At 42.8% G+C, this 16,369-nt stretch overlaps 1 protein-coding gene across 1 annotated transcript in view; it reads left to right on the forward strand.

The window, feature by feature from the left end:
* Positions 1-220: 220 nt before the first annotated feature.
* Positions 221-16,369, forward strand: part of akap6 (A kinase (PRKA) anchor protein 6) — a gene marked incomplete at both ends in the record, with an annotated part of 201,823 nt that continues 185,674 nt past the window's right edge. The window contains 8 exons of the mRNA XM_079574235.1: positions 221-247; positions 2,094-2,203; positions 2,479-2,620; positions 3,631-4,128; positions 5,240-5,455; positions 6,440-6,565; positions 6,667-6,825; positions 6,944-7,195. Of these exons, the coding sequence (XP_079430361.1) occupies positions 221-247; positions 2,094-2,203; positions 2,479-2,620; positions 3,631-4,128; positions 5,240-5,455; positions 6,440-6,565; positions 6,667-6,825; positions 6,944-7,195 (1,530 nt within the window). The remainder of the gene's footprint in view (positions 248-2,093; positions 2,204-2,478; positions 2,621-3,630; positions 4,129-5,239; positions 5,456-6,439; positions 6,566-6,666; positions 6,826-6,943; positions 7,196-16,369) is intronic.

The following is a 16,369-nucleotide window of genomic DNA, read 5'->3' on the forward strand; positions in this document are numbered from 1 at the left end:
TGAGAAAGTCCAGACCCTTAAACGAAACGAAGTAAGTACGAGGGTCTGGTAAAACCAGGCTAGATGGAACCTATTGGCACAAACCAATAGCGTACCGCACGATATACGTCACCTTTCCTCATGAATATTCATCAAGCTAGCGACGGTTGCTAGGGGGGTCAAACGGACGAGTTTACTGACGAGATGTCTACTGAGCTAAACCTTCTAACTCTGTCCGAGAATGACGTCCCCGGTGCCAGATTCACTGGTAAAGAAGTAGAAGAACAAACAAATGTTCAGTTAAAGAGATGGCTTGAGTGCAGAGGGCTGAAAAAGAGCCGACCTGATCCAGAGGTAGATTGTTATCAACACCATTTTCCCCCCAAAAACATCAGCGTCCGCCACTGATAGTGACATTTTGCAGTTTCAACAAGCTATATTTGACCCCCCTACGCCCCGTCTGTCATATATATTATGTCCTCTGGTTGTCTTACGTCTGACAGTTGTTGGGGGTTATTTATGTCATTATTTGTTTTTTTGTTTAGCGATCGCTAATGCTGCTCGGTCACAGCCAACAACACTTTTAATTAATATCAATTCTCTCAATTATTTTACCCTTCCCCTAAGGCTGTTTCCTACTAAGAAAAAACAAATTTGGTGGATCCACCTGTAGGCATGAACAGGCTTGCTAGGAAAAGGCGGAGGCTGAACATGTCTTCCATATTTAAATAAGAGTGTTTTAAGAAAGTCGGCCTGTGTAGAACTGTAGTAGAACTGGTCTTTTGGACGTCCGCACAAGTTGACCCATCGTTCACATTTATCCCTCTGGGTTTTTGGTTTCGGGAAACGAATAAATAAAACATTACTCAGCATGTTCTTATCTGAGCGAAAACCGGCAGAAAACAAGCAGTTCTAGCACGAGTCGTAACCGAGCGCTTCTATGTCGACCCCCTTCCGGTTTACGTTGCTGACGTCACGCGGCCTTGCGGTCTGAAAATAGCCCTCGTGAGGCACGCTATTGCTGATGACCCTGTGCAGGGGAACCACACTAGAGGGCGCTGTACCCTGGTACCAGTGCTTTCACTGGGGATCAATTTTCTCTCCTTTGACAGGAGAGAAATTGACATTTTTATCTGTCATGAATTAATCTCTCATTATAAGCATTTTTTAAAGAAATGTATATCCCTTATATATGGCTGGATATTATTTATGTTAGGAAAAATGTGAGACCAAGAGATAAATCTACATATCAACATGATCTTAGAGTCATGGAACACACATTTTGCTCCATTAACCTCTTAACTCCCGCCTGAACTGAGAGGATCTTTTTCCTCACGTCATCAGATTTTTTTTCCATCATTTTTTTATTGGGTATTCAACTCATTTTTGTAACTTTTCTGTAATTTTTTTGGGTCACATTTTGTCACATTTTTGTAATTTTCTGTCACATTTTTGTCATTATTTTGTCAATTTTTTCGTCAATTTTTTGGTACTTTTTTTGTCATATTTTTTCAATTTTTTCCATCAATTTTTTGTCAATTTCTTGTGACATTTTTGCCACTTTTTCATCAGTTTTTCCTCCCTTTTTTGTCAATGTTTTCTCACTTTTTTTGTCACATTTCCATCATTTTTTTCGTCTCAGTTTTGTTGCTATTTTCACAGCTTTTTTCCGGAAGCTTTTGGATTGGGGTAAAGCCAAACTGGAGAAAATATGCTCGGTTCAGGTGGGAGTTAAGGGGTTAAAACAACAGTGAGGACCAACCCCACGCTCTGCACATCATGCTCATCATGCTCATCATCACAGTCGATTTTCTTCTGTTTGACGGTTAATAACTATTTATCTCAATATGACAGAAAAAGGATGCGAGGTCTACTTTAGGTGAAGGGTTAAAGCTTTCATTTAATGCAGGTCTGACACTTGTGGGAGTTTCTGATGAGCAGAGAACTAAAACATATATCCCTGGTTTCCCCCCTGCCTGAAGAAGCCGAAGTTTCAGAAAGGGATTTTTTTCCCTGTTGACCACATGCAGCTGACTCACTCTCCTCTTCTGCTTTTCCCGTCACGTCTTTTGTTCTTCTTTAGTGTCATCGTAAGTGTGTGTTTGTCTGTGCAGGACGTCTGCGAGGACATCTCGGACCATGTGGAGCAGATCCACGCTCTGCTGGAGACCGAGTTCTCCCTGAAGCTGCTCTCTTACTCCGTCAACATCATCGTGGACATCAGGTCAGAGCAGCCACGTCCAAAAGTCTGGAGGATCTGTTAGAGTTTGGCATGAATGGAGGAATTAGGAAGGAATACATAGCTTTTCTTTAATCTATTATTTGGACCTTAAAATGGTGTTACAAATCATTACATTTGACTTGCTGCTGCTTGTAAACCCTGTACTCTTACCTCAGTCTCAAACACGATACAGTCTGTGACGTCTCCAGGCAAAAGCACAACAGTAAATGACCCTGAATGACTGTCGTTGTGTTGTTTTGTCGTCGTTGTCGTTGCAGGAGTGTGCAGCTGCTGTGGCACCAGCTCCGAGTCTCCGTCCTCGTCCTGAAGGAGAGGCTTCTGCAGGGACTACAGGACTCCAACGGAAACTTCACCAGACAGACGGACATCCTCCAGGCTTTTACTCAGCAGGACACACCGGTATGTTACTGACACTGTTTAAAATGTAATTATGTAAAAGAGGTTCAGGGGCCTTTATAAAGTGCTGCTGTACGTTATCACTCAACCATTCACTCTCCACAGTCAAGGCATTAATGTAAAAACGTGAATTTCTACTGCAACACACAAGGAACACTCTACATCTAATATGCTGTCGATCTGTTTTCCACTTTTCATGGACATCTTGATGGTCAAATATGTGCCTGATGTTGATGATGAGAAACTGTGACTTAAGCTTTGGAGAAGTTGCAGAGTTAGGCAGTAATTACAAGGAAATCAAATCTTATTGGAACAGTTGATACAGTGGCAGGATTCTCGGAGCGTTTGCTTTGCGCCCTTTGTTTAAACAGGGTTTATTAAAGGAACAGCCATACCCCCTCTTTTAATGTCATTAAATGGATTGTGCCCAAATCAAGGCCTTAAAGGTCATTAAAAATCATTACATTTGATTAATAAAACTTTTTATTGGAAAATAATGACATTACACAACACCTTTTACTGTATAACTTCATCGACAACACCAAAATAATGGTCTAAAACATATTTAGTTGCAGTTTTGGCTGAAACAGATCACACTTTTAGCTTCTCAACAACCTTTAAGTTGGTGTAACGCCTCATTTGAAAGCTAAGACCTGCCTTTTTGTCACATTTTTCACACTTTCTTTTTTTTTTTTTTGCTTTCTTATGTTTCCGTCACGTTTTTGTCAGTCTTTAGTCGTGTTTTTGTTGCTTCTTTATTGCGTTAAATTGTTTCTTTTCTTGCTTTTTTGTTACTTTTTGTCTCTCTTTTGTGGCTTTTTTTTGTTGCTTTTCCATTACTTTTTAATTGTGTTTTTTGTCGCTCTGTTGTTGCTTTTCTGTCATTTTCCTCCTGGTTTTCTTGAAGTTTTTTAGATTCGGGTGAAGCTAAACTGGAGAAAATGTTCTTGGTTCAGGTGGGGGTTAAGAGGGATTCCCAAACACTTAATAACTAAACAAAATGTCTGCCGTAGACCCGTTTGGAGGATCTGACGGAGGAGGACGACTGCGGCGCTCTCACCATCCGCTGCAGCCAGAACTACTTCTCTCTGGACTGCGGCATCACGGCGTTCGAGCTCAGCGACTACAGCCCCAGCGAGGAGACCCAAGGAGAGCGGCCGAGCCAACACGAAAACCCTGAAGTAGAACAAGAACATTTAGACCAGAGCGAGGCTTTGGAGACCGGCTCGGAGACCACCACGCAGGGCAATAACGAGTGTTCGAAGAGACACCTGACCCGAGGAGGGCACAGCGCGGAGGCCTCGCCGACGCACCCGTCCCGGCCCAAACGAGCGGCATTACTGAGCGACCCGGAGGGAACCGCGAGAGACGAGGGGGAGGCCGCGGGAGCTGACCCCGATACGAGGCTCCAAACTCAGGCAGAGCTCGGCGACAGCTCCCCTTCCCTCATGGAGCCTCTGGACAGAAACGGGTTCTGGCTGGAGCTGGACAAGGTTTACCCACACGACGAGGTGAGTGAGAAGAAAGGTCTGTAATATATAATATATTCGTTTTAATGTCAGGGTCGAGGTGGGTAATGTGGATGACAGTTTGGAAGACGTGCAAATGTATGATATCGAGTTTATCGCAAATGTCAAGAAATGTGGGGGAGAAGATGTGGAGAAAAAATAAATAAAAATGGGAATGAAATGGGAAAAAAGTATAAGTTAGGCAAGAATGAGGAAACAATTGGGAAAAATAGGAAAAATTGAAAACAAAAATTGGGAAAAAATTGGGGGAAAAAGGAAAATAATAAAAGTGGGGTAAATGGGAAAAAAGTAAATAGAAAAAAAAGTTAAAAATGGGGGAAAATTGGAAAAAATAGGGAAAATAATTGGTAAAAATGAGGAGAAAAAAATGAAAAAAATAAAAACAAAAGTTGGTTAAAAAAAATTGGGGGAAAAAGTGGAGGAAAAAAACTAAAATTGGGGTAAATGGGAAAAAAAGTAAATAACAAAAAACAGTTAAAAATGGGGGGGATCTGGAAAATATTGGCAGAAATTCAGGGAAAAATAGGAACAAAAATGTTGGAAAAAAATGTTAAAAAATTTGGAAAAAATTGGAAAAAACATGGAGAACAAAATAAAATAAATAAAGTTCATAGTTGGGGGGAAATTGAAAAAAAAAAAGGGAAAAAATTAAGTAAGAATGAGGAATAAAATGGGAAAAATTGGGCAAAAAAAATCAAGGAAAAAAAATGGGGGGGACTGGAAAAAATATCTTTTAAAAAATGGTTAAAAAAAATGTGGAGAAAAAATAAAAATGGGGAATGGTAAAAAAAAAAAAGAAAAAGTTCAAAATTGGAGGGAAATTGGAAAAAATCGGGAAAGTATGTGGATTTTCTGCCCTTTAGCAGTCTGTTCAGGACAAAACAATGTAAATTTAGATGTTTGCAGCACATTCCTGCAGATTTCTGATGGTCTGCAAAAATATCGCCTCATCATTGTTATCGGGAAAGTCCCCAAATATATTTGTAGCTAATAAGTGAAAACCTGGCTTTGACTTTGAGATAAACCGTAACACTAAATCTGTATTCCTCCCACACTTTGATCTGAAGTTCAGACCGTGTGTTTCTCCTCTCAGCTTCTGGTCGATCACCTCCGCGGCGCCTCGCAGCCGGACAGCCCGCCGTGCGTCCTGGATGAGGCGCAGGGAAGGCGGTCTCACGCTCAGAGCCGGGGGGAGTCCGAGTCCCCTCTGCCCTCCCCCACCACGCTGGGTCACACCTCCTCCTCAGACCTGGAGGCGTCCGCGGAGGATTCCCGCCCAAACAGCTCCCAGCTCCACAGGCTCAACACGGTGAGACGTTTAGGAAGCATCGACTCACAGGGAGGAAGCGGACATTACGTTCAAGTAATGACATTACTCCAATACTTTTACTGGATATGTGGCTTTACCCAAATGTAAAAATGTATCAGCCAGAGGTGATAGGACAGTGTCACGCCTGATGTGAAAGCTAAGACCTAAAAAACAACCTTGTGTTGTGGCCGTGTTATTGTCACATTTTTGTCACTTTTTCATTAATTTTTTGTCATATTTTCGTCACATTTTTTTCATATTTTTGTCATTTCTTCATAATTTTTTGTCACTTTTTTATCATATTTTTTTTCACTTTTTCCTCACATTTTTGTCACTTTTTCATCATATTTTTGTCACTTTTTTATCATATTTTTTCACTTTTTTGTCACATTTTTGACCTTTTTTTGTCAAGTTTTAGTCAAATTGTAGTCCATTTTTTGTCCTTTTTTCCTCACATTTTGGTCACTTTTTCATCATATTTTTAATCACATTTTTTTCACTTTTTTATCACATTTTTTTCACTTTTTCATCACATTTTTGTCACTTTTCTATCATTTTTTTTTACTTTTTTTGTCACATTTTTTTTGTCATTTTTTGTCAAATTTTAGTCACATTTTAGTCATTTTTGGTCATATTTTTGTCACTTTTTTGTCTTTTTTTGTCATATTTTTGTCATTTTTTCCTCACATTTTTTTCACTTTTTTGTCACTTTTTCCTCACATTTTTGTCACTTTTTCATCACATTTCTGTCACTTTTTTCTCACTTTTTTATCGCTCTTTTGTTGCTTTTTGTCTCTTTTTTGACATTTTGACTGTTTTTGTCCATGAAGCTTTTAAATTCTTTAAATTCTAAAATAAAGCTGAACTGGAAAAATGTGCTCGTTTACGGTCGGGGTTAAAGGATGTGTGCGAGTCTGACCCCAAAAACAGACCATTGTTTAAAGATATAGAAGTGACATGTTCCTCTGTGTTCCTCTCCTCCAGGGCGTCCACGTCTTGTCCAGGACTCACTGGTTCGGTTCAGAGGAGTTTCTGGCTCTTCCGGCTCAGCTGCGGAAAACGGAGATGCTCGCCATGAACCTGGAGTCCCTCGCTAAGACTGTGCCTCTGGTCAGTGCAGTTTTACCATCACTACTGTATTTATTGTTGATTAAATAATGGAGAAATAATGTCTCTGCTTGTCCCCGTTTGTTTTGCTCCTCGTGTCTCAGGGCTCCGGGCCGTGTGATCCTTCCCATGATGCTCTGCAGGACGTGGACGACTGGGACCTGACGGAGCTGAACCCGGACTGGGAGACGGTGGAGAGCGGAGCGGACTGTGGCAGCGGCCTGGAGGAGAGCGAGGACCCTTCCCCTCTGCCCACGCGACAGGTGACGCCGAAACCTATCAATATGCCCAGCAGGGGTTCGGCAGAGTATACTGTGATAATGATTCTGCATAAATGTGAATAATGTGTCGGATTTAAAAGTATTCTCTGTTGTGTCTCAGTTCCCGCTCAGACGTCAGCTCCTCCCACGCCGCTGCAGCCCCTCCTCCTCCAGCGACGCGGCTCTGTCACTGGACGAGAGCCTGGAGTCTGGACCAATCAGCGAGCTGCATTCAGAGGACGAGGCGGGCACCGTGGACAGAGGGGGGACGACGCCCCCTATGGACCGAGCGGGGAGAGACGCGCTGATGCAGAAGCTGCTGCAGCACCTCCAGAGGCAGGAGCAGGAGCCGCTCGTGTGGACGAGGATGGAGGTAAAAACACAGAAGGTTAATGTTTTTAAAGGGCGAGACGCTGCAGGTGAAAACATACATTAGTCACGCAATAGTCAAGACCAAACTCTCTGTTTCCGATGTTTATTCTCTGATGTTTTGTCGCTTTGAGCCGGAGATTTATCAGGAAGTAAATCCAACATGGCGGTGCTCCCTGGTCTTTCCCACGCTTATCCATTCACAAATACTGACATGTTTGGTGTTGAATATTCCTTTTAGACAGTATATAATGAAGCTCGCATTAATTCAACCTGGAAGACAATTTGAACCGATAACCGATAATTCTGCATGTCCCGATACCGATAACCGATAATGACACCGATAATTATGTATATATATTTGCACTTTATTTTGTGACAAGAACTCAATGTAACAGTTCACAGTTCTGCCCAAAATGTATTAACTCTACCAAGCAATATACAAGTGTATAAATATAAATCAAATAATGAGTTTTACTTTGGGTTTGAGTCTCCACCTTTTTCTAAAGCTCTTTGTTTTTACAGTTCCATCATGAGCAGGTCTGTCTCTGTTCATCTGTGTCACATCTTATTTAAAAAAAAAAAAAGAAAAAAGAATAATATTACTACTACTACTTCCTTCCTAGTATTTTTCTTTTTGTTGACATCATATTAATGAATTCTTATTTACAATGCTGGAATATAATGCTGCATTGGGCTCATTTATGCATTTGTGCGTCGTGTGGTAAAAAAAAAAACCCATAGCAGCGCGGCTCATGTAAAACTTCTCTCGTTCATAGCGCTTTAATCGCGGGGCTATCGTGTTTATTTGATCAGAAATACAAAGATAATACATGGGTGTTCAGGCCCCGCTGTGTTCCAGTAATGCTCACTTACGTGAGCGGGTCCGCGGTTCGCATGTCCTCGTCTTTTTCTCATTTTGTTGCGGTGCTAATGTTAAAGTGACTTCGATGTAAAAAGTCGAAAAACTCTTCCTTCACGGAGAGCGCCTGCACAGCTGTTTCCCTGGAATACTCATCATGTTTTTCAGCTAAAACAGTGCAGAAGTCGGCCGGGGAGAGCGTATATCTGCTGCTGTAAATGTGCTGTCCTGAGTCTGCAGCAGCTCCGGGCTGCAGGACGTGCGGGCGCCGCCGCCGTAATTTGAGCTTAGAATTATCGGCCAAATTTTTTTAAATGCCGATAATTATCGGCGGCCGATATAATCGTGCATCCCTAATTATTATAAACCATTTTAACAATGAATATATGGTTAATTATGGACTATTTCTGTCCCTTGTTTATTGCAAAAAACGAGAAGCATTCAAAATATTTTTCAACCATGAAGTTAAATTTCAAGCGCCTCAGCAGTTGACGATGTGGTCAAACCCTGCATAGACTCGGACCCATCTTTTTGAAACTTTAACTCAAAGACATTCTGCTTCTACTGCAGTAAGGTTATGTCCTAATCAACTAAAATCTACAATATGAAGATACTTAATGCACTTCTTCTGTAGCCCCTGACATTTTGGGGAAATAAATCCAAAATTCAAAAATTGGCATTTTTAGCAGCCTATAAATCCAAAACTGTATAATCTAGCACATTTTTGATGATTGTTCCTGGAAATATCTTTAGTAGACATGACACAGATCAAGATTTAGCCGTATACATGTTTCCATTGCTGAGCTACAGCTCTTTAAAAGTGCACACAAACACAAAAAGCACCCGGGAGCAGAAGCGGTCGTTACAACTCCCTGTTTTGTAAATACAAAACAAAAGTTTCATCCAAATCTGAGAGGGTCACCTGGGAAGATTATGACCCAGTAGCTAAAACTAAGATCCAAAATCCCCTCGATAAATCTTTGTAACTACTATATCAATACAATCAAACCATACATTCAAACCTGGCTCTATTTGATATATTTTGTCACTGAAAATATCGGCCATTTTTATAAACATAACATCAAACTTACAATAGATTTTCTTGTATTCATGTCAGAAATCCACAGTAAAAGTTTCAAATTGATTTCTCTAAAGTATTTTCCCCCCGTCTTCACCTGCAGCGCCTCAATTGTCCACTTAATAATCCCCTCCACTCCCCCTCCTCCTCCCCCTCCTCGTGTCTCTCTAATGAATCTCTCTCCCGTCTTCACAAAAACGTCCTTTAAAATTACCCAGATTGACTAAATTTCCAAATAAGATATGGCTTTAATCTCTATATCCTCCGTATGTGGCAAATGTATTAAACGGCGCTCATTTCTCCCGGGTTCGCGCCGCGCTCCTGTCGGCCCGTGATGGATGGGGTCACCGCTCCCCCCCCCCTCCCCCTCCGTTAATCGATCACCTCTCGCGCCTGAAAAGGTCACGTTTGATCGACAGAGGCGTTATTGATCAGGCGTCCCGTCCCACTAATCGCTCATATCTGTCATATCCAATGCGCCCAAATGCCAATACGGCGCGCGCCTTTAATTACGGCCCCGAAGATTCGCAATCGTTTTATTTTAGTCTGATCTCATTGGGCTCGGTTCAGAAATATGAGGTCGGCATTAGAGACTGTCACCGGATTATTACCGCGCAGAGACGAGTCAATTTGAAGGAGAAGCGCGAGACGAGGGGAGATGATGGATGGACGAGGACTAAACCAGGATTAAACGGCACGAACTATGGTGAAAGTTAAGCCTGGATAATAAAAGAGACCAAAAAATGAACCCTGACTAAACTATGGCACTGAGAAAAGTAAAGGTGGGACTGGTATCAGGGGGAAATGATATAGAAAACTCGAACAGAAGAATAAAACAACCAAAAATGTTACTTACCTTTATTTATACCGTTATTATTGACATGCCAAAATATCATCCATCCATCGTTCCATCCATCCATCCATCCATTTTCTTCCACTTGTCCGTTGCCGGGTCGTGGGGGCAGCTGTTGGAGCTGCCCACATCACATTGCACCTGCCCCTTATGGCTCCCCCTGCAGGTGGTGGGTCCACGGAAGGACAGCCTCACGATTAAACGGGCCTGTTGGTCTCTCATAAGGAGCTTCTGACTTTGTCTTACAAAGCTCTTAGTCTGACCCGTCACCTAGGACCTGTTTGCCATGGGAGACGGGGGCACGAAGCCCTGACAACAGAGCTCCCAGGATCATTCGGGCGCTCAAACCCCTCCACCACGTTAAGGTGGCGGCTCCAGGAGGGGGCGGAAATCAGCGATGCAAATATACAATGATACGCACGTACATCGATGAGCGGTGGTGATTTTATTGGCCACCTCATCCTGGTCTGCAGTGAAATGATAAATCCGTAAAACAAACTCGACCCATAGGCAGGACACTCGTTTGTTACTCGCGCTGAGACAGTCAAGGGGCCAGATCTTGTGCTTTGCGCCTTCGCCACTTGCGAGAGGGCGTCATGAGAGGACGTGACTGCTCTGATGCCACCGCTGACATTCATTTCCTCAGTTACATCGCGCTGCCTTGTGTTCTTCCTCAAACTATAAACTTTATTTACCCCATCGTGAGCTAAACCATGTTCATGTCTCTCGGGAGAAAGATCTACAGCCTCCGCTGTGGCGCGGATTGGCCCGATTGCCGTGAACGCGAAACAAAACAAATTCACATGTTCAGCCCCCACTCACCCACAACCCGTCTCCCGAACGTGGAGTCGATCTGATTGGAGAAAAATGTGTGTCTCCACCCACTTAAATGCTCTAAGTCTGAAGTGGCAAGATCACAAAGTGGCGTTTTGAGACACAAGATCAGGTCCATGGAGTTTGTTTATAGCGACTGCAGCGCAGACAAACATGATTCTCCTGAAGCCTCTTCTGATCGGGCAGCAGCCAAAGGAAGCGAGGCTCGAACTTTCTGATTGGACATGTGTGTCACACAAAAGGCAGGAAAACAACTGTTTAGTGGAAATAAGACAATGGCTAAGAGACTCTCTGCAGCTCAATGCAGACAAAACAGAAACACCTGATGATTCAATTCCAGGGATTAAACAGTGACTTATACCAGTCTTGTGAGTTATCTTTGACAAAGACCTGTCATTAGTGCAGCACTGTGAGCAAGATACCTAAACTTAGGAATATGGTGTCATGGAATGATTTGGAGCTCATCATTAATGCTTTTGTGTCTTCGCGTTTAGACTATTGTAATAGTTTGTTTTCATGTCTGAGCAAGAAGGAGCTTCTCGACTGCAAATAGTGCAAAACTCTGCAGCCAGAATCCCAACCCAACTCACATACCCCCTATTCTAAAAGAACTTCACTGGCTGCCTATAGGATCATGTTTAAAGTTCTGGTTCTAGCTCCTGATCCAGCCTTACACTCTGAGGTCTGTGGATCAGAATCTGCTGAAGGTTCCACACACTCATTTTCGTACTCGAGGTGACCGATCCTTCCAGTCTGTTCCTCCCAGGCTTTGGGATGATCTTCTGGTTTGAGATAAAACTATCCCAGACTGAACTTCAAACGTTCTACATCAAACCCCCACAATGACTAACACTTTCCACTGTGTCTTTGCTCCTGCTCGCCTGGTGTTTGTCACAGTCCCGTTGGCCTGTAGGGGGCAGCGTTTCCCAGTCAGCCCTGCTCCTGTGACCCTAAGGCGCCGCTTCGATCCGCCCGCTCGTGTCTCCTCATTAACATTCGCTCGTATCAAAGTTTAATGTCATCCCTGTTCATCGCTGTCGCTCGGCTCTGAATAATGCCTTCATAATCGTTAGTGTCCTTTTAAAAAACGGGCCGGAGCAGGTCACGCGTTACGAGTTCAAGGATATCCTGGTCAGGCTGAAACCACAGCGGTCGGTTTAGGTAAAGTTTGAAGAATTAAACGAGAGAAAAACATCGTCATGAATGAGTCAGTAATGTCGTTTAATGTTCTTCTTATTGAGTCTACCAGCCGCTCACTCTGTAACTCAGCTCTACAAACATGTTCCAAATTGCGCGAGATCCTTTTCATTAGTTCCGCAGTTCATTCATATTTCAGTCTTCTCTGGAGCGTCAGTGCTCCTGGACCTTCTGAACTGAATCTTCATCTAAAATGTAGCACATTAGCTTGGCCCCTGTGCAAGGAAGAGTTCATTATTAAAGGACTTTTTTTTACACGAGTCGGGAAAATGAAATTTGTTTTGTGCCTGATTTATGGAGTTTTAAACCGCTAAAGCAAGGGAAAAGTTGAATAAATTTTCCCCTACTAATAACAAGCTTACTCAAAAACTAAACAAGATTAAAAAAATACCAGCATTTTGGGCAATTTGTGTGCTAAAACTCGTCATATTTATACCAGTAATCTACAGCTAAAGTTTCAAAGTGACATCCCCCTCCCTCTTGGGCCGTCCCGCCTTTGCTCTGCCTGATCCCGTCTCTGAGGCTAAGCAGGAAGGGCCTGGTCGGTATTTGGATGGAGACCGTTTGGGAACATCAGGAAGCCTGGGAGAAGGTAGTGTGTGATAGGGCTGAACGATTAATTACAATTTTATTTCCAAATCGCAGAGGCGCGGGATAGAGACGGCGGCCCCACCCTGTCAGAATCAGAATCAGAATCAGTGCTTTTGTTTATTTCTCAGTCTAGTTCAGGTTCACGGTCGATCGTGGATGTGCTGTGATAATATCAGCGTTTGTAAAGCAGCCACAGGTCTGTTGCTTTGATCTTCGTTAGCCTAGCGTTAGCCGCTAGTCCCTCGCTGCTGCACTCAGATGATCACAGACACGCCCTCACCTTCACTGGAGTCACATGACTTTCCTCACATGCTCCACGGAGATGAAGCCGTGAGGAAAGAGACCTTTAGAACCTAAAGGAGGCTTATGTTTGGGATAAAGACGAGAACTTATCTGACGAGCTCTGACTAAAACACAATTATGATGCAAATAGCAAACACCTATTTACAAAAATATTACAGCAATAACACTGTACAATGACATAAATGTGGGATATATTGACTAAAAAGTAAGCAATACTTTAATAAGTCAGTTGAAAATATTTCATGAGCAATAACATTGTCTCAGTTTGAGCTATATTTGAGTTTTATCCAACAAAAAGTTATTAACGGTAAATGAGGGAAGAAAAATCGAAATCACAATATTGATTTTTGGCAAAACATTCAGTCCCAGTGAGTGAGTGGTGGTTGGAGGAACCGATGGCACAGACTGGTAACCTCGCTTTCCCCAGGGCAGCTGTGGCTACAATCGTAGCTTACACAGTACACTGTGTTCTAGTGTAAAGTTTACTCTGCTCAGACTTTTCTCAGAGTAACTGTGAGTTGAGTCTTTAGAGTGAAACTTAAAGGGACTATACAGAGTTTAAAAATGTTCCTCCTCTACATGTTCGTCCATGTCCTCATGTGTAGAATGAGCTCAGACCTGTTCACCACAACTGCCTCTGAAATCCTGCACTGTCCCTCAGAAAGGTGTTACTTCGGGTCTGAAGCGCCGTCATGCACGAGCTTCATAAGGAAGCTGCAGTTACACGTAAGCCCTAGGTGGCAGTAGTGAGTATAACATGACCAACTTGTATCTAGTCTCTTTAAGGATAGACAATCTGACACCATGACTGACAGTAACATGACCTGAAATAGAATGTGTTCTTTATTTTCAGTTAAAAGACTGAGGCCTTATTGCACTTTAGTTTGTCCCAGACCGACAGGTGAAGAAGAAGGAGACCAACCTACTTATTAGGACTTCAGCAGGAAGTACAAATTAAATATTTCAATTCAAGTGATTATTAATAACTGATCTAAAAGAAAGAATGAATAAAACCACAGTGTGTGTTCCTGTTCTTCTGAGTCATGGTGGACCAGAGCAGATGTGGACAGGACTGTGGTATTAGATGATCCTCCAGGTCAGTCTGCTGTAACATGGACCCGTCCACATCAGTCCTGGTCCACCCTGACTCACACAGGACCCAGTAACAACTACACACATTCTTCTTTTCAAAGTAATACAGGAGGTTTGGTTCCCTTTGCTATTATGAATTATTCACAAACCTTTCGTCGTCACCTGCAGCCGCGCCTTAAACGTGACTTCCTGTTCCTCGTCAGGAGCTTAGTATGTTGTAAACTTCTGCCGTGTTGCTTTAAACTCCGCTCTGTCAAAATCTACAACTAACTTACTTCCCCGGCGAAAGTTGCTTTGTCTCCGCGGCGACATCAATCCCGCGGCGACAGTTTTGCCGCAGTCCAAATTGACATCGGTAAACTCATTTGTAAATGCCAAAATATTGAATGCGCCGCGTCTAAATGAAGACACTCACAGACGCCGCCGCTCTCCATCCTGCGCCTTTTGTAAATGACACGCCGCGCGCCTGTAATTAGCGATTAGCCGCTTAATTAGCCGGAGTCGTCATGGCGATAGACGAGCCGCTCCGGGACGAGGGCGGCGCGTGCTTCACGGAGCGGAAACGCCGGAGAGAGCGAGAGAGGAGAGAGACGTACGGGAGGATCTATAGCGCGCCTCCTATAGATAGTTTTCACCTCTTACAGAAGTCTAAATACAAGCAGGGTTGATGCTCCAGCACTGTGTGAAGCAGTGCTCATTTTTTACAGTTTGGCTTTACCCAAATCTAAAAGCCGAACTGGAGAAAATGCACTTGTTTAAGGCGGGTGGTAAGGGGTTTGAATATTAAAGGGATATTTCAGGATTTTTGATATAGGGCCTCATTTCCTAGTTATCCAGAGTGTTGTTGATTTTTCTTTTTTTTTATTAAGAGTTTAGTGGTGCTAGGCTAGTGCTAGGCTAGTGCTAGGCTAGCACATGTCTAGGGCTGGGTACCGTTTTTTTTTTTCGATACCACTACTTTAACGATAGCTGCTTTTCGGTACCGGTGCCTTAACGGTACTTTCTTTCGACACCTATGTTATTTTAATTTCATTAAAGAGGGGGTATTCTGCTTTTTTCAGTCCCATAGCACCAGTCTATATCACACTACAATGATGACAAACCTTCTGTTGGTCTGTAAATGCAGTAAATCAGAATAACTGCCTTGTATAAAATGTCTCTCTCAAAATGGCTGTAGTGAATGTCTTGAAATAGGCCTCTGTCTCTTTAAGAACCTCTGAGCCTTTAGACACGCCCCCTCCACACGCTGTCTGTGGCATCAGTGGGGAGGGGGTTCTGCTGAGGAGCAGTGGTTGGTTACTCGGCTGGTGACGAAAGCTCGGAGGCGTCTCCAGGAGGTGGGGGCGTTCCTAGGAGGACTCAGGCAAACCTATCCCTAAAATGGCCGCCATCAGAGTTTTTACAGATTACTCAGAAATACATGAATGTGCCAAGGCAACACTTCAGGCATGTTTTTAATGAGGGAATGACATAATAACATGATGTAAAGCTTGAAAAAGTCGATTTTGCATAATACCCCCCTTTAAAATAATGTGTATAAAAAGTATCGTTCAGGCGGAAAGAACAGAAAAGAACACAGGAGCAGCAGCGTCACCTGTAACTTCATTTTTTGAGCGGTATTCTCACTTAAGCGTTGATACAAAGAGAGTTGGGACGTTATTCCCTCCTGAGCTGCAGAGACAGATCCACATCAGGACAGGTTTACTTCAGATTAACTTTTCCAAACTCACTGAGCTGTTCCAGAAAGTGAAAACTCCACACGTCAAAGATCTGTTACACAGTGAAAGCGCTCACTCTGTCACTAATAATTTACCATAACTGTTCCAAAAATGGCTAAAGCAGAGTGAGCGCTAACTTTATCCACAAACAATCTCTGATCTGGAGTTTAGTAACAACAGCAGTAACTTCAGGCTCTGGGGCTAAAGCTAAAGCTAAAGGTAAAGCTAAATAGTCGATGTTTTTGTTGTTGTCTCTGCTTTTCTCCTTGTCTAAGAGCTCTAGTTTTTTATTTAGTCCTGGTTTTCTGTAAGTCGTGGTTTAGTCCGGGTTTAGTCCTGGCTCAGACCTCTGCCATCTCTGATAACGACTAAAGTCTTAGTAAGTTATCGCTTTGCTTCGCTTTAACCCCTTAACTCCCACCTGAACCGAGCACATTTTCTCCAGTTTGTCTTTACCCCAGTCCAAAAGCTTCTGGAAAAAAGCTGTGAAAATAGCAACAAAACTGAGGCGAAAACAATGATGGAAATGTGACAAAAAAGTGAGAAAACATTGACAAAAAAGTGACGGAAAATTGATGAAAATGAGGCAAAAATGTCACAAGAAATTGACGAAAAATTGACGAAAAATTGACGAAAAAATTACAAAAATG

Source organism: Gobius niger (assembly GCF_951799975.1).
Source record: "Gobius niger genome assembly, chromosome: 16".
Lineage (NCBI taxonomy): Eukaryota > Metazoa > Chordata > Actinopteri > Gobiiformes > Gobiidae > Gobius > Gobius niger.